This window comes from Octopus sinensis, linkage group LG6 (genome assembly GCF_006345805.1).
Source record: "Octopus sinensis linkage group LG6, ASM634580v1, whole genome shotgun sequence".
NCBI classification, from domain to species: Eukaryota; Metazoa; Mollusca; class Cephalopoda; order Octopoda; family Octopodidae; genus Octopus; species Octopus sinensis.
The window spans coordinates 108,922,389-108,940,705 of record NC_043002.1 but is presented as its reverse complement, the minus strand read 5'-3'; the positions used below and the strand labels follow the sequence as shown (position 1 = coordinate 108,940,705).

Below are 18,317 nucleotides of genomic sequence, written 5' to 3'. Positions count from 1 at the left end.
AATTGCTCTTACTTGATAGCTAACCATAAAAATAGGAAGGTCACAATGGATGACATAGTTCTCGATATAGTGTGTCAAGAACTATATTATCTAATTTTATGTATCTATGTATGTGCGTGTGTGGGGGCATACATGCGTGCATGCATGTCAAACAGACTTCAAAGGCAGTTCTGTATTTAAGAGATAAGGAATTATTTACATTTGATGGATATTTGACCTCATCTTGTTTATTGTTAAGATAATGTTTCGGCTGACATAACCTACAGCCTTCATCAGGTGTCTTGGGGAAATTTCGAACCTGGGTTCTCATTCCTAAGGTATTTTTCGATGACGCCGCCAGCGCCGACGACGTTGTTGTTATTTAGGTCACTGCCTGGAATTGAACTCGGGGTTAGTAGCCCACGCTCTTAACTACTACACCATATGCCTATGGGCATAGTGGTTAAGAGTGTGGGTTACTAACCCTAAGATTCTGAGTTCGATTCCAGGTAGTGACCTGAATAATAATAATAATAATAATAATAATAATAATAATAATAAGAATAACATTGAAAAATACCTTAGGAATGAGAACCCAGGTTCAAAATTTCCCCAAGACACCTGATGAAGGCTGGAGGGTATAGCACTTGAAACGTATTAACAACAAACAAGATGAAGACAAATATCCGTCAAATGTAAATAATGTAAACTTCAAAGAGGCTGGTGTTGGTCTTTGTTGCTAAGTGAAATAGATAAAAAGAGTATAGTGAATTTGCTGTGAAGAGTGGGAAATCCAGTATTTTGGACAGATTCTTTCTTCAGAGTAAAGTTGGAAGGAAAAAAAATAAATGAGCGACAGCAGAGTTTTACATCTTTTAAGTTAAAACAAACTGGCTGCAACTGATAAGGAACACAGGACCTTATCAGAGCTTCATACGTGGACAGGAAGTGGTAGGGGAAACAGTGTGAGCAGGAAAGAGGAATGAAATGAGGAGAAACAGGCAAAGCTGAGAGTGATGGGAAAAGATGAGGTGGGAGCGAAGCTGAAGGATAAGAAAGGATTTGATGCATTAAGTGTAGGGGGTGGGTAAAAGGAAAAAAAATGTTCATTTAAACCTGTCAGTGACATGGTGACAATTCATCATCATCATCATCGTTTAACGTCTGTTTTCCATGCTAGCATGGGTTGGACGGTTCGACTGGGGTCTGGGAAGCCAGGAGGCTGCACCAGGCTCCAATCTGATCTGGCAGTGTTTCTACAGCTGGATGCCCTTCCTAATGCCAACCACTCCATGAGTGTAGTGGGTGCTTTTTACATGCCACCAGCACAGGTGCCAGGAGAGGCTGGTAACGGCCATGATTGGTTGGTGCTTTTTACGTGCCACCAGCACGGAAGCCAGTCAAGGTGGCACTGGCATCGGCCACGTTCGGATAGTGCTTGTTACATGCCACCGGTACAGGCATCACATTGCTTCTGTTTCGTTGAGAGTGTGGACCCATGGTATGTGGTAATGCCACACACAGTGATAAGTAAGTGATGGAATGGCCTGTAGTGTTGAAGTGGGCTGTGACAGGTTGAACCATGTAACTTTGGGATGGGTCTGGTGAATTGAGCAAAGACTTGCTCTTTAATATGGCCTGCAAAGTGTTTGGCATAATTGGGGAATCTTACAAACAAGTCAGTGGTGTTGCTATGGGGACCTGGCACTTTTAAATGTGTTTGTCAACAATGCAAAATCTGCCCTTACATTAATAATACTACTACCATCACTGGGCTTAAGACACAATGCCATATTATTCAGAAATTCTGTTGCACATCGTTTAACATTATATATTGTGTCATACACAAACTTTGTTGTGCTTTGCTGATTGCATTTGGGTGCATATTTGAAATGTACTACCTTTGCAAAGCCAACTTGTCCTCACCCACCCGAATGCTACAGGCCATTCCATCACTTAATGTATCACAGCATCACGTATGGATCCACATTCTCAAGGAAACGACGGGAACAGTGTTTCATATTTGAACTTGGCACCATGTCACTAACAAATTTAAATAAACGGGCTTTTTTTTCCCTTCTACCTCTTCTTGGTTCACCAAACCCATTCTCATCCTTCAGCTCCCCTCTCACCTCATCTTTTTCCATCACTTCACTCTCAGCTTTGCCTGCTTCTTCTCATTCCATTCCTTTTGCCTTTTCCTTCTCGCATTTTCTCCCAACACTTCTTGTTCTTGTATGAAACTCAGTTGGTCCTGCATTCCTTATCAGCCGCAACCAGTTTTTTAAAACTTTGAATATGTATAACTCTGTTGTCTCTCATTAATTTCTCTCTTTTCAAATTTTTGCTGAAGAAGGAAACTGTCAGAAACATTGGATTTTCCACTCCTCATGGCAAGTTCCTATTGATTTTTCTGTGTTTAATTACAATATCCAATGTGTCCTTTTTTCTTGTTTTTTTAAAACAGAAGTAGGATGTTATTCAAGGGAGATTTAACTGTCATTACTAGCAGGTTGAGTAATCTTGTAGGGACTACCTAACATTTTAAGAAATTTTAAAAAATTTTCAGATTTTTAACATTTGTTTTATTTAATTATTTATTTATTTTATTTGTTTATTCAGAAATTTCCTGACAGTGTAAAGCAGCAAGACATACCACTTGAATCAAAGTTTGTAAAATGTTCAAAATGTCTTCGCATCAACAATGCTGATGCCCGTTTCTGTGATTGGTGTGGCAACAAAGTAAGTGGATGTCATTTTGTGTTTGTTTATTTAATAGTTGTTACTGAATAACCTTAATTATTGCATGTACTATTGTTGATTAGACTGGTTACCATTAGCTTAGATGAGGAGGTTTAATAAGGTTGAAGCATGTTTGGAGTTGTCACCCTACTTCTCAAAGATCAAACTCAATCTCCACAGTAAGCAACCATTCAGTTTTTGATCAGAGTTGTCTTCCTTGTCACTCTTAACAAGAATTATCGTTAGCACCAACGACTTGTCTGTTCAGTAACATTTCTTATTGACTCACTATATGAAGTATGTTAACCATCCCCCACTTAGCTATATTGTCAAACATAGTTGGCTGACTGGATGATCTTCCTGTTGGCAACTCTTTCTTGCTTCTCAATACTCAGATACTATCACTTCTAACATTGCACACCACAACAAGTATAAACATCCACCCATAGGCTTCACCAACTACTCCAACTTGTAAGTGTCAAAATCTTATCAATTTCACTTTGAGAGGATCCTGCTGAGAATTTTCAAAGCATCAATGCCAGTGCTGCCTAACTGGCTCCCGTGTTGGTAGCATGTAAAAAGCACCATTTGAACGTGGCTGTTGCCAGTGCAGCCTGACTGGTTCCCATGCTGGTGGCATGTAAAAAGCACTATTTGAGCATGGTCGATGCCAGTGCCACCTGACTGGTCCCATGCCAGTGGCATGTGAAAAGCACCATTTGAACATGGTTGATACCAGTGCTGCCTGACTGGCCCTCGTGCTGGTGGCACGTAAAATGCACAATTCAAGTGTGGTCGATGTCAGTGCCACCTGACTGGCTCCCATACCGGTGATACATATAAAGCACCATTCAAGCATGGTTGATGCCAGTGTTGCCTGATTTGCCCCTGTGCTGGTGGCATGTAAAAAGCACCATTCGAGCGTGGTCGATACCAGCGACACCTGACTGGCCCCTGTGCTGGCGGCATGTTAAAAGCACCATTCGAGTGTGGTCGACGTCAGTGCCGCCTGACTGGCTCCCGTACTGGTGGCATGTAAAAAGCACCATTTGAGCATTGTCGATGCCAGTGCCACCTGACTAGCCCCCGTACCAGTGACATGTAAAAAGCACCCATTACACTCTCGGAGTGGTTGGCATTAGGAAGGGCATCCAGCTGTAGAAACCTTGCCAAATCAGATTGAAGCCTGGTGCAGCCGTCTAACTTGCCAGTCCTCAGTTGAACCATCCAGCCCATGCCAGCATGGAAAGTAGGTGCTAAATGATGATGATGAGAATTATCTGCCCAAACCAGTTGTTAGCTATAAGGACACTGCATCCTTCAAAAAGTTTGTGCTTTCTGAGGAATTCTATGCAGTGTGCAAGAGGGGAGACTCTGCTGGTTTTGGTCATGTGATGTGGATGGACGAGGACAGTTTCCTAAAGAAATGCAGATCAATTAAGTAGAGGGAGACCCATGAAAACAGGAGATGAAGCTTTGAAGGCCGATCTCAAAATGCTGGACCTTATGAAGGAGATGACAGAGGACTGAGACGCTGTGCTTGAGAATAACTGCCCACCATAATTGAATTGGGTTCCTAAAACCAAGGTGCCACATGAAAAGCACCCAGTTCACTCCTGTGGAATGGTTGGTGTCAGGAAGGGCATCCAGCTGTAGAAACCAAGCTGAATCAGACTATGGAACCTGATGTGGCCCCTGGCCTTACCAGCTTCCTGTCAAGCTGTCCAACCCATGCCAGCATGGAAAATGGACGTTAAATGATGATGATGACGACGATGATGATGATGATTCCTGATGTACTTATGCACCCTTTTCTATTTATGACACTTCTGATGTCAACTCTTCTCTCTTTTTGTGTTTTATTCTGTGTATTGTGCATGTATTTTTAGTTTCCGTTGCTGTCTTTTTCTGCTTGACTTCTATGGGTGCTTTGTGTCCCCTCTTTTAACCTTTTCTGATTTAAGCTGTAGAGCACTTGAGCACTGTAGTATCCAATAACCTTATTACATATTATGCACACACACACACACACATGTACATATCACACATATATAAACATATGCATACATATGCTCCCCTCTGTGTGTGTGTGTGTCTAAATGTCATAGCCATTGTTTTCCTCTGACTGTTTTATGTAACAAAAAGCAAAAAGAATGATTCACTTGTTTTGTCTCTGCTCTCTGCATAAGAGCAACTCTACAATCTCTTATTGACATACCATGTCACTTTTATCTGTAATAGTCTCTTGTTTCAACACTGTTCCTATCAGTGGTTGATGCAAATACACTTGACACTTCTCAATTGATACGTCTCAGATGATATGTTAGGCCAGAGGTTCTCAACACAGGCAGTACTGCCCCCCAAGAAAGCATTGGGCATGTCAAAGGGGATGTTAGGTAGAGGTGAGGTAACATAATTAACCCTTTTATTACTGTATTTACTTTGAGATGCTTTGTGTTTCTTTCAATTAATGACAAAGAATTTAGTAAAATAACATAGTTATCATTCAGCTAGTGTTAGGAACATAAATTGTGACTAAGGTTTGGTGGAAGATTTTAATTCAAAACTTACGAAAAAACAAGGCATTTGTACTACAGAGCCAGAGGTGGATTCAGCCAGGTTGGTAATGAAAGGGTTAAGAATTGTTTCTCTTTTATATATTTTAACCCTTTTGTTACCATATTTCTGTTGAGATTCTCTGTGTTTCTTTCAATTAATTTTAGATATAACAAAGAATTTAGTAAAATAACTTAGTTATCATTCAGCTAGTGTTAGGAACATAAATTGTGACTAAGGTTTGGTGGAAGATTTTAATTCAAAACTTACGAAAAAACAAGGCATTTGTACTACAGAGCCAGAGGTGGATTCAGCCAGGTTGGTAATGAAAGGGTTAAGAATTGTTTCTCTTTTATATATTTTAACCCTTTTGTTACCATATTTCTGTTGAGATTCTCTGTGTTTCTTTCAATTAATTTTAGATATAACAAAGAATTTAGGAAAATAACTTAGTTATCATTGAGCTGGTGTTACGAACAGAAATTGTGACTAAGGTTTGGTGGAAGATTTTAATTCAAAACTTATGAAAACAAAACATTTGTATTCAGGGCCAGAGCTGGTTTCAGCTGAGTTGATAACAAAAGGGTTAGCATACTAAATTTTACCTATTGTAGTAATTATATTATAGATAAACCTAGTGATGATAATTAAAATAAAACGAGATCTCATCAGGTACAAGGAAGTCATTAACTTGCGATGTATAAAGTAAATTTTAAAATTTTGTCTTAATTAATTTTTTATCATTTCCTGTTAAAAGCTTAATCAATCCATTTTTAGAGTAAAATTTATAAATTATCATCCATGTTAAGTTAGTTTAGTCATGATACCTTACTTTCCACTTAAGGGAGCACTAGGCATAACAACCATTTAAAAGTAGGGGGCTGGGCTACAAAGAACATGTTAAGAACCGCTGTGTTTGGTCATATAAAGAAATCTGTTTTTACTCTCTAAGATTAAAATCTGGAAGAAATTAATGGCTATTTTTTATGAACCTTCATATCTATCCTCCAGGTCCACCCACTTAGGGAGTTTCTATAAATTTGCTGCATTTGTTAAAAATGACCATCACACCTCCCTCAAATAATAGCCAGCTGTCTAAAAACAAAAGGAAGAAGTCTTTGAAATCTGTAGTCTGAGATAAACATAATCTTTATATATAAAAGAAAGGTTGTGTGTCTGTCTACTCCGATTTAGATTCCTAACTACTCCCACATTTTGCGGTGCAGTTTAACCAAAACCGGGTATCTTATAGTCGTGATTCATATCGAGCCCTTCTGGGTATTAGCGCGCGTCTACGATGAGTCTACGATTTAAAAAATAATTTACCATAATTTTTTTCCATTTTAATGCATATTTTTTAAATATAAGGGAAGTAACTCTCTAAAAATGTCTACGATGAGTCAACGATTTAAAAAAAAATTTACCATAATTTTTTTCCATTTTTAATGCATTTTTTTGCTATCTTTTGGCTATAACTCTCTAAAAATGCTTTATAGTTATTTCCCTTACAAACCCGAGCAACGCCGGGCGATACTGCTAGTTGAAAATAAATCCTCTTTGAGTCTGCAAGTTCATGAAGTTTGAGCTTGTCTAGGTTTGCAAGGTATTGAGGCATGTGAGAGAGTATAGGTTTCATTCCCTGAACAGGATGTGAACCCATCACAGCGTTAACCCCCCCTCCATCGCCACCTGCCCCCAGCTGCCATTATTTCTTATTTTCCACTGATTGGACTGGAACGACATAAAATGAAGTGCCTTGCTCAAGGATACAACACACTACCTGGTCGGAGAGTTGAACCTGTGACCTGACAATCCTGAGCCCAACCCCATAACCACTTCAGCATATATGCCTCCACGACATACATTAGTTCTGAATAAAACAACAGAGTGGTTAGAGCTGAAATGTCTCTGATCATAGATCTGCTTATTAAGAGCTTGCCTGGGGGCTAAACAACAACAACCTTCACCAAATGTTTTTAGTGTCAGACAATAGTCATAATATCTATGTTGACCATTTTTTCAATGACCATCCCATCTTTTCTAGAAGCACCTAAGTCTGCATCGTCCAATCTGTCCTTCACATTTCAAAATTCCTTCTCACTTTCTCTCTCTCTCTCTCTCCTAAAATGTGAGTGATCATGTTATTCCTTTACAGCAACAAACCTTTCCTTTTCTGGCCCCTTCTCTCATATTTTTACCCCTCATCTTCTAACATAAAGCCATCCCTTCCTCAGGGTTTGTAGTCTTAAAAGCTGCTTGGTGGTGTCACTAGCACAGGAAGTACGAAAAACGTACCCTCCATACTCTGTAAAGTGATTGGTGTTATGAAGAGCCACAGAGACCATGACAAAGGAGACACTGGAGCACAATGTAGTCCTTAGTCCATCAGATTCTGTCAAAGAATACAACCCTATCAGCATGGAACATGGATGTTAAAGGATGATGATGATATGAAGTGTGACTTGAAGAAAATTTATCTGCTATTTCTAGCAGATTAAGTGATGTGTCTCAAAAGACTATACTGTGTCACCAAAATTCTATATAGATTCTATATAGATTCATGGCGCTGGCATCGTGGCCGATGCCAGCGCCACCTCGACTGGCTTCCGTGCTGGTGGCACGTAAAAAGCACCATCTGAATCGTGGCCAATGCCAGTGCCGCCTCGAGTGGCTTCCGTGCCGGTGGAATGTAAAATGCACCAACCGATCGTGGCTGTTGCCAGCCTTACCTGGCAGCTGTGCAGGTGGCACATAAAAAGCACCCACTACACTCACTGAGTGGTTGGCATTGGGAAGGGCATCCAGCTGTAGAAACATTGCCAGATAAGACTGGAGCCTGGTGCAGCCTTCTGGCTTCCCAGATCCCTGGTCGAACCATCCAACCCATGCTAGCATGGAGAACGGACGTTAAACGCCGCCGTCGTCGCCGACGCCGACGTTTACTCTCAAATGTCTCATTAGCTTGATGTTACCTCTGTTTCTTTACCATTGTACTTTGTTTCTCCGTTTCTTTATCATTGTACTGAGGTATCTTTCATCTCCTTCTTTGTTAACCAATCTCTGTCCTTTTTAAATCTCTCCCAAACAGCCAAATCTCTCCACTTACATCCAATGTCCTCGCTGTAAAGCCACCAACCACGTGATGTCAACTTACTGTGCCAGTTGTGCTGCACTCATTGAACCTCCTCACCGAAATACCAGTAATGAATTCAGGTTAGTCCATACCTATTTCTTTACTACCTGTGGGATGACGTCAGCAGTTGGACGTCAGCAGCTGGGTGCGTTGACCGGAAACTGGGGCAACCGGAAGGGGCAGCTGTCAGGCGTGTGCAGGCAGCAGTGAATTGGGCCTTTCCAACGTGGGTCGTCCAGGTGACAAGACGTGTGAGGACGTCGCTAAGGGTTTGGGCGAGCAGCTGCTATCTTTAGTGTTCGGGTTGGGGCTGTGTCGAAGGATTAGTTACCACTGAAGGGTCTCCATCATGAGGAAGAGAAGGTAGGTGCCTTTATATTCAAATCGCGCACACACCACACTACCCACAAGGGGCTAAACACAGAGGGGACAAACAAGGACAAACGAGGACAGACATAGGTATTAAGTTGATTACATCGACCCTAGTGTGTAACTGGTACTTAATTTATCGACCCCCAAAGGATGAAAGGCAAAGTCGACCTTGGCGGAATTTGAACTCAGAACGTAACGGCAGACGAGTCCATACCACCTAATAACAACCCTTGATGTAGGCACAGGTATGACTGTGTGGTTAAGTAGTTCACTTCCTAACCACATGGTTCTAGGTTCAGTCCCACTGTGTGGCACCTCGGGCAAGTGTCTTCTGCTATAGCCCCGGGCCAACCAAGGTCTTAGGAGTGGATTTGGTTGATAGAAACTAGAAGAAGCCTACCATTGTGTGTGTGTGTGTGTGTGTCCTTGTCTTGGTATTGTGTAATAGTTGGAAAATGAGTGATACTGTCACACAAGGAATGACATTCATTTCCAATCTTCTGTGAGAAACCTGTCTTGTCATGGGAAAATGTTACCCTGGAAACAGACAGGTGGGAGTTGGAGACAGAAAACCTGTCTTGTCATGGGAAAATGTTACCCTGGAAACAGACAGGTGGGAGTTGGAGACAGAAAACCTGTCTTGTCATGGGAAAATGTTACCCTGGAAACAGACAGGTGGGAGTTGGAGACAGGAAGGTCATCCTGCTATAGAAAGTTTGTCTCAGTAAACTTTGTCCAACCCATACTAGCCATAGCAAAATGGACATTAAAACAATGATATATATATATACACACACACACAAATATTCTATAATTATAAACATGATTATAATTAGGAGTCAGCTAATTGCTCCACCACATACCGAATTTAGAAATAGGAGTTAAAAATTCTACTACTGTAAGAATCTCCACAACAGTGATTTTAATGTTCCAATCTACTTGTTAAAATTATTAATCAACTAATTTTACCCTTTTATTATTAATATATATATATATATATTAACGGTGGTGCATCAGAATGGCCGCAGCTCTGAGCTGAAACAAGAAAAAAAAAATATATATATATATATATATCTGATGGATTGTCTCATCGTAAATGACAAATGAGGGTTCAGTAAAATAAAGCAGTTATCATGTTCTGTGGATAGAAATGTGTCTCATAAGGCCTGCTGGTGCCTGCAAACCTTTTGGCAAAGAGAAGAAGTTGAGGACATGCACACACTTGAATGTTTACTTATATATGTATGTATGCATGTAATACATATGTGCGTGTATCTACCAATCTCTCTCTCTCTTTATACACACACACACACACACACACACACACATATATATATATATATATATATATATATATAGTTAATCCAAACAAGAAAACACAAAAAAACACAACAACGCGAGGACATGGAACAAATAAAGTATTATTGGACGCTCAGGGAAGAAGGAGGGTTTAACGTTTCGAGCGGAGCTCTTCGTCGGAAACATAGAAGAAGGAAAGATCCCGAGAAGGGAAGACAGAGGAAAAAAATCGCCAGTGGTACTCACGAGGTCACATATATATATATATATATATATATATAGTTGGAATTTACAAAAAAAAAAAAAAACTAAAGACGAGGACGGGTGTATAAACAACAAACAGATGTATTAGTTTAACGCTCGAGAAATGAGAAAGTCTTTTATGTTTCGAGCCTACGCTCTTCGACAGAAAGGAACACAGAAATAAGCAGAGAGAGAAAATAAAAAAGGTTTAGTGGTGAGCAATCAATCATGGCGAATGCCAGACAGAGGTGGTCAGACAGGAGAGCTAGGAAGAAGGGGAGATAAAAAAAGTAGTGGTGATCCCAAAACGAAGGTGCGCGTGCGTGTGCATGTGAGAGTGTGTATGTGCGTGTGGATATATATATATATATGTATATATACCAAGGGTATGAGAGGTATTGATGTCTAGAAGACCCAAAGAGTGTCAGGTAACACTAAGTAAGTGCTACAGATAGACTGTGGTTAAACTCTTGGTTCGATAATGATACGAGTGAGGAGTCTAATGTGGGTCTTGTATTAGTATTTATATATATATTAAATGTCCTGAAAACTCCTCACAGCTTTGAATTTGTTATCTCATTTGGTCTTATATATATATATATATGGTGGAGTCGCAATGGCCCAGTGGTTAGGGCAGCGGACTCGTAGTCGTAGATTGCAGTTTCGATTCCCAGACCAGGCATTGTGAGTGTTTATTGAGCGAAGACACCTAAAGCTCCACGAGGCCCCACAAGTGGGTGGTGGCGATCCCTGCTGTACTCTTTCGCCACAACTTTCTCTCACTCTTTCTTCTGTTGGTCTGCTCGCTTAGCCAGCGAGGTGGCGTCATTTGAAGGCTAAAACAATGCGAAGCGCATTGTGACCAGCGATGCGTAGCAACATCTGATAGCCTGGTCAGTCATGGGGATCACGGTGATATATATTGGCACGTAAAAGCACCATCTGTTCGTGGCCGTTGCCAGCCTCGCCTGGCCCCCGTGCTGGTGGCACGTAAAAAGCACCATCCGATCGTGGCTGGTGCCAGCCTCGCCTGGCCCCCGTGCCGGTGGCACGTAAAAAGCACCATCCATCCGTGGCCGTTTGCCAGCTCTGTCTGGCACCTGTGCGGGTGGCACGTAAAAAGCACCCACTACACTCACAGAGTGGTTGGCGTTAGGAAGGGCATCCAGCCGTAGAAACACTGCCAGATCAGACTGGGCCTGATGCAGCCTTCTGGCTTCACAGACCCCAGTTGAACCGTCCAACCCATGCTAGCATGGAAAGCGGATGCTAAATGATGATGATGATGATGATAGTGTTTATATGTGCAGCCTTCTGGCTTCCCAGACCCCGGTCAAACTGTCCAACCCATGCTAGCATGGAAAACGGACGTTAAACGATGATGATGATGAATGTCTGTTATCAAGAATCTGACACAAGAACCTACCATGTAAAGTTATATCAGTTTCTATGTCTTATTTAAAGTAAAATGTTCTCCATAAAGTAAGATTTCATAAATGATAATACCTTTTATTTTATCTTTTTTGTTTTGTTTGTCTTTCAGTGAACCAATAAATTCAGCCAACACTGTGAGTGGACTTTATTTATATTTTGCTTGTGTTTTTTTTTTAATCAAAATATCAATGTTTGTAAAATTCCTGTTATGTATCAGAATAAAGAAGAATATTATCTTACATCAGCTGTAAGTGATAACCTTAAGTAAATAATAATATTGACGAGATTTTGATAAGAAATGAAATGTAGCTGTATAAATCAATGTTTTATAATCCTAGACTCAAGATATCTTTCTTTGATAAGGCAGCCATTTTATGTGGTTTCACTGTTTACAGATTTCGTATTTTTACTAAAAGATTCTCAATATTCTGCCTCTGTTTACTCTCTTTTTATTCTTTGTTTTTCTTTTAAGTTATCAAAACTGACTTGATTTTCTTTCATGGTCTCTTTATAAAGACAGACACTTCAGAAACGGATATGAGCAGTCGTCCTAATAAGGCTGTTATTTTACTTAGCACCGATATCATATATGATTTTAAGTTAGTCAAAGAATCGAGGTAGTATAGGCGCAGGAGTGGCTGTGTGGTAAGTAGCTTGCTAACCAACCACATGGTTCCAAGTTCAGTCCCACTGCGTGGCATCTTGGGCAAGTGTCTTCTGCTATAGCCCCGGGCCGACCAATGCCTTGTGAGTGGATTTAGTAGACGGAAACTGAAAGAAGCCTGTCGTATATATGTATATATATATAAGTGTGTGTGTATATGTTTGTGTGTCTGTGTTTGTCCCCCTAGCATTGCTTGACAACCGATGCTGGTGTGTTTACATCCCCGTCACTTAGCAGTTCGGCAAAAGAGACCGATAGAATAAGTACTGGGCTTACAAAAGAATAAGTCCCGGGGTCGATTTGCTCGACTAAAGGCGGTCCTCCAGCATGGCCGCAGTCAAATGACTGAAACAAGTAAAAGAGTAAAGAGAGTATTTTTTGGTTTGGATCCCGATACTCCTTGCTCTTACCACTACAAGAATGACTTTGGTTCTGGTGTTCCTTGTTTTAACTTGTCCCACATTCACCTTTGCATAGTTAGTAATCTGTTTGAGTTCTTTTGCTGCTATATTATGGCCACATGGGACTGCTGTATCAATACAGAAGATTTCATGGAACTCTTTGACAACTAATATGATGTTCTGATCAATATTATTATTATTATTGAGGCAGTGAGATGGCAGAATCATTAGCATGCTGGACAAAATGCTTAGCGGCATTTCACCTGTTCCTATGTTCTGAGTTCAAATTCTGCCAAGGTCGACTTTGCCTTTCATCCTTTTGGGGTCAATAAAGTGCCAGTGAAACACTGGGGACGATGTAATCAACTCATCCCCTTCTCCCAAATTTCAGGCCTTGTTTCCATAGCAGAATAGATTATTATTATTATTCATCGTTTAACGTCCGTTCTCCATGCTAGCGTGGGTTGGACGGTTTGACCGGGGTCTGGGAAGCCAGGAAGCTGCACCAGGCTCCAGTCTGATCTGGCAGTGTTTCTACAGCTTGATGCCCTTCCTAACACCAACCACTCCGTGAGTGTAGTGGGTGCTTTTTACGTGCCAGGTGAGGCTGGCAATGGCTACGATTGGTTGGTGCTTTTTACGTGTCACCGGCACAGGTGCCAGGTGAGGCTGGCAATGGCTACGATTGGTTGGTGCTTTTTACGTGTCACCGGCACAGGTGCCAGGTGAGGCTGGCAATGGCTACGATTGGTTGGTGCTTTTTACGTGTCACCGGCACAGGTCCAGGTGAGGCTGGCAATGGCTACGATCGGTTGGTGCTTTTTACGTGTCACCGGCACAGGTGCCAGGTGAGGCTGGCAACGGCCATGATTGGTTGGTGCTTTTTACGTGCCACCAGCACAGGTGCCAGGTGAGGCTGGCAACGGCCACGATTGGTTGGTGCTTTTTACGTGCCACCGGCACAGGTGCCAGGTGAGGCTGGCAACGGCCACGATTGGTTGGTGCTTTTTACGTGCCACCGGCACAGGTGCCAGGTGAGGCTGGCAACGGCCATGATCGGTTAGTGCTTTTTACGTGCCACCGGCACAGGTGCCAGGTGAGGCTGGCAACGGCCACGATCGGTTGGTGCTTTTTACGTGCCACCGGCACAGGTGCCAGGTGAGGCTGGCAACGGCCACGATTGGTTGGTGCTTTTTACGTGCCACCGGCACAGGTGCCAGGTGAGGCTGGCAACGGCCATGATCGGTTGGTGCTTTTTACGTGCCACCGGCACAGGTGCCAGGTGAGGCTGGCAATGGCTACGATCGGTTGGTGCTTTTTACGTGCCACCGGCACAGGTGCCAGGTGAGGCTGGCAACGGCCGCGATTGGTTGGTGCTTTTTACGTGCCACCGGCACAGGTGCCAGGTGAGGCTGGCAATGGCTACGATCGGTTGGTGCTTTTTACGTGCCACCGGCACAGGTGCCAGGTGAGGCTGGCAACGGCCACGATTGGTTGGTGCTTTTTACGTGCCACCGGCACAGGTGCCAGGTGAGGCTGGCAACGGCCACGATCGGTTGGTGCTTTTTACGTGTCACGGCACAGGTGCCAGGTGAGGCTGGCAACGGCCACGATGGTTGGTGCTTTTTACGTGCCACCGGCACAGGTGCCAGGTGAGGCTGGCAACGGCCACGATCGGTTGGTGCTTTTTACGTGTCACCGGCACAGGTGCCAGGTGAGGCTGGCAACGGCCATGATCGGTTGGTGCTTTTTACGTGCCACCGGCACAGGTGCCAGGTGAGGCTGGCAACGGCCACGATGGTTGGTGCTTTTTACGTGTCAGGCACAGGTGCCAGGTGAGGCTGGCAACGGCCATGATCGGTGGTGCTTTTTACGTGCCACGGCACAGGTGCCAGGTGAGGCTGGCAACGGCCGCGATTGGTTGGTGCTTTTTACGTGCCACCAGCACAGGTGCCAGGTGAGGCTGGCAATGGCTACGATCGGTTGGTGCTTTTTACGTGCCACCGGCACAGGTGCCAGGTGAGGCTGGCAACGGCCATGATTGGTTGGTGCTTTTTACGTGTCACCGGCACAGGTGCCAGGTGAGGCTGGCAACGGCCATGATCGGTTGGTGCTTTTTACGTGCCACCGGCACAGGTGCCAGGTGAGGCTGGCAACGGCCATGATTGGTTGGTGCTTTTTACGTGCCACCGGCACAGGTGCCAGGTGAGGCTGGCAACGGCCATGATTGGTTGGTGCTTTTTACGTGCCACCGGCACAGGTGCCAGGTGAGGCTGGCAACGGCCACGATCGGTTGGTGCTTTTTACGTGCCACCGGCACAGGTGCCAGGTGAGGCTGGCAATGGCTACGATCGGTTGGTGCTTTTTACGTGCCACCGGCACAGGTGCCAGGTGAGGCTGGCAACGGCCATGATTGGTTGGTGCTTTTTACGTGCCACTGGCACAGGTGCCAGGTGAGGCTGGCAACGGCCATGATTGGTTGGTGCTTTTTACGTGTCACCGGCACAGGTGCCAGGTGAGGCTGGCAACGGCCATGATTGGTTGGTGCTTTTTACGTGTCACCGGCACAGGTGCCAGGTGAGGCTGGCAACGGCCATGATTGGTTGGTGCTTTTTACGTGTCACCGGCACAGGTGCCAGGTGAGGCTGGCAACGGCCATGATCGGTTGGTGCTTTTTACGTGCCACCGGCACAGGTGCCAGGTGAGGCTGGCAACGGCCATGATTGGTTGGTGCTTTTTACGTGCCACCGGCACAGGTGCCAGGTGAGGCTGGCAACGGCCATGATTGGTTGGTGCTTTTTACGTGTCACCGGCACAGGTGCCAGGTGAGGCTGGCAACGGCCACGATTGGTTGGTGCTTTTTACGTGCCACCAGCACAGGTGCCAGGTGAGGCTGGCAACGGCCACGATCGGTTGGTGCTTTTTACGTGCCACCAGCACAGGTGCCAGGTGAGGCTGGCAACGGCCACGATCGGTTGGTGCTTTTTACGTGCCACCGGCACAGGTGCCAGGTGAGGCTGGCAACGGCCACGATCGGTTGGTGCTTTTTACGTGCCACCAGCACAGGTGCCAGGTGAGGCTGGCAACGGCCATGATTGGTTGGTGCTTTTTACGTGCCATCGGCACAGGTGCCAGGTGAGGCTGGCAACGGCCACGATCGGTTGGTGCTTTTTACGTGCCACCAGCACAGGTGCCATGTGAGGCTGGCAACGGCCACGATCGGTTGGTGCTTTTTACGTGCCACCGGCACAGGTGCCAGGTGAGGCTGGCAACGGCCACGATCGGTTGGTGCTTTTTACGTGCCACCAGCACAGGTGCCAGGTGAGGCTGGCAACGGCCACGATCGGTTGGTGCTTTTTACGTGCCACCGGCACAGGTGCCAGGTGAGGCTGGCAACGGCCACGATCGGTTGGTGCTTTTTACGTGCCACCGGCACAGGTGCCAGGTGAGGCTGGCAACGGCCACGATCGGTTGGTGCTTTTTACGTGCCACCGGCACAGGTGCCAGGTGAGGCTGGCAACGGCCACGATCGGTTGGTGCTTTTTACGTGCCACCGGCACAGGTGCCAGGTGAGGCTGGCAACGGCCACGATCGGTTGGTGCTTTTTACGTGCCAGGTGAGGCTGGCAACGGCCATGATCGGTTGGTGCTTTTTACGTGCCACCGGCACAGGTGCCAGGTGAGGCTGGCAACGGCCACGATCGGTTGGTGCTTTTTACGTGCCACTGGCACAGGTGCCAGGTGAGGCTGGCAACGGCCACGATCAGTTGGTGCTTTTTACGTGCCACCGGCACAGGTGCCAGGTGAGGCTGGCAACGGCCACGATCGGTTGGTGCTTTTTACGTGCCACCGGCACAGTTATCACAACTACAATTTGCATTTGATTTTTTGATGTTGATTATTATTATTAAGGCAGCAAGCTGACAGAATTGTTAGCATGCCGGGTGAAATGCTTAGCAGTATTTCGTCTGCCACTAGGTTCTGAGTTCAAATTCCACCGAGGTTGACTTTGCCTTTCATCCTTTCAGGGTTGATGAATTAAGTTCCAGTGAAACATTGGGACTGATGCAGTCGACAAGCCCCTCCCCACAAAATTTCAGTGCCTCTGTAGTAGAAAGGATTATTATTATTCACACCGGGCTAAATACTTAACGGTTTTTCACCCATCTTTACATTCTGAGTTCAAATTCCGCTGAGGTTGACTTTGCCTTTCGTCCTTCTGGGGTCAATAAAACAAGTACCAGTTGAACACTGGGGTCGATGTAATCGACTTATTCTCTCCCGCCAAATTGCTGCCCTTGTGGCAAAATTTGAGACCATTATTATTATTATTATAGTGGTAGTGGTGATGGTGAGCTCACAAAATTGTTAGTATGTTGGACAAAATACCAAGCAGTACTACTTCTGGGTCTTCATTTTTCTATTGTACGAATTAATTAATTTATTAAACTGGTTGTCATAGATACATAATTAAAAACCATCTCCAAATGGAAAAAAAAAGTTGTTCTTATATATTGTTTCATGAAAATATCACAAAGAATATTCTTCAAATCTTAATTTCTTTTACCTTCCTTTCCACTCCTGCCCACCACACACTAAAGGGCCAATGGACAGTGGCTCAGAGCACTAATTATTCATCAAGATCCAAGCAGTCAACTGGCACTCAGACCATTGGCCTGTTCTACCCATCACAACGAGAAATAACGAAGAAAGAGATGCAAGATGAAGAAAAGAAGTCTTATGAGAAACAGCTACGAGACAGGCAACCGCTTCTTACAGCCATCAGTCCAGGCCGAGGTAAATTAGTCTGTTTTCGTTAGTCTAATTAGACAGTCCTTCGTTAATTTATACTTGTCTTACTGTTAGTTTACCTGATTCTATCTCTTAGTTTTTACTCATTTCATTCATTGGACTGTGGCCATACTGTAGCACTGCCTTGAAGGTTTTAGTCGAGCAAATCAACCCTGGTACTTCTTTTAAAGTCTGGTACTTAATTGGTCTCTGCTTGCTGAACTGCTCAGTTACGGGGCCGTAAACAAACCAACACTAATTGATAAATGGTGGGGAGGGAACAAACAAAAAAACACACACACACTTGATGGGCTTCCTCACAGTTTCCATGTACCAAATTTACTCACAAGGTATTGATTTGCCTGGGGTTATGGTAGAAGATGCTTATCCAAGGTGCAGAGGGACTGAACTGAAAAACCGAGTGGTTGCAAAGCAAGGTTCTTAACCACACGGCCATGCTTGTGCCTTTTTGTCTCCCCCGTGCCCTATTAAAGTGGATCCACAAAATCAAAGCACTTACCTGAAACGAGGGAGAAGTTCTACCTGGTTTAGCTGCTCCTTGTTGTCTCTCATACATGGGGTACAGCAACCATTTCAGGTTTACTCTTTACTCTTTTACTTGTTTCAGTCATTTGACTGCGGCCATGCTGGAGCACCGCCTTTAGTCGAGCAAATCGACCCCGGGGACTTATTCTTTGTAAGCC

General features: G+C 44.3%; 1 protein-coding gene across 1 annotated transcript in view; it reads left to right on the top strand.

Annotated features, from left to right (window-relative positions):
- The window catches only part of LOC115213361 (double zinc ribbon and ankyrin repeat-containing protein 1), a 74,162-nt gene that overhangs the window by 30,082 nt on the left and 25,763 nt on the right, over positions 1 to 18,317 (top strand). The window contains exons 10-13 of the mRNA XM_029782302.2: positions 2,602 to 2,721; positions 8,366 to 8,490; positions 11,868 to 11,892; positions 17,424 to 17,619. Coding sequence (XP_029638162.1) covers positions 2,602 to 2,721; positions 8,366 to 8,490; positions 11,868 to 11,892; positions 17,424 to 17,619 — 466 coding nt within the window. The remainder of the gene's footprint in view (positions 1 to 2,601; positions 2,722 to 8,365; positions 8,491 to 11,867; positions 11,893 to 17,423; positions 17,620 to 18,317) is intronic.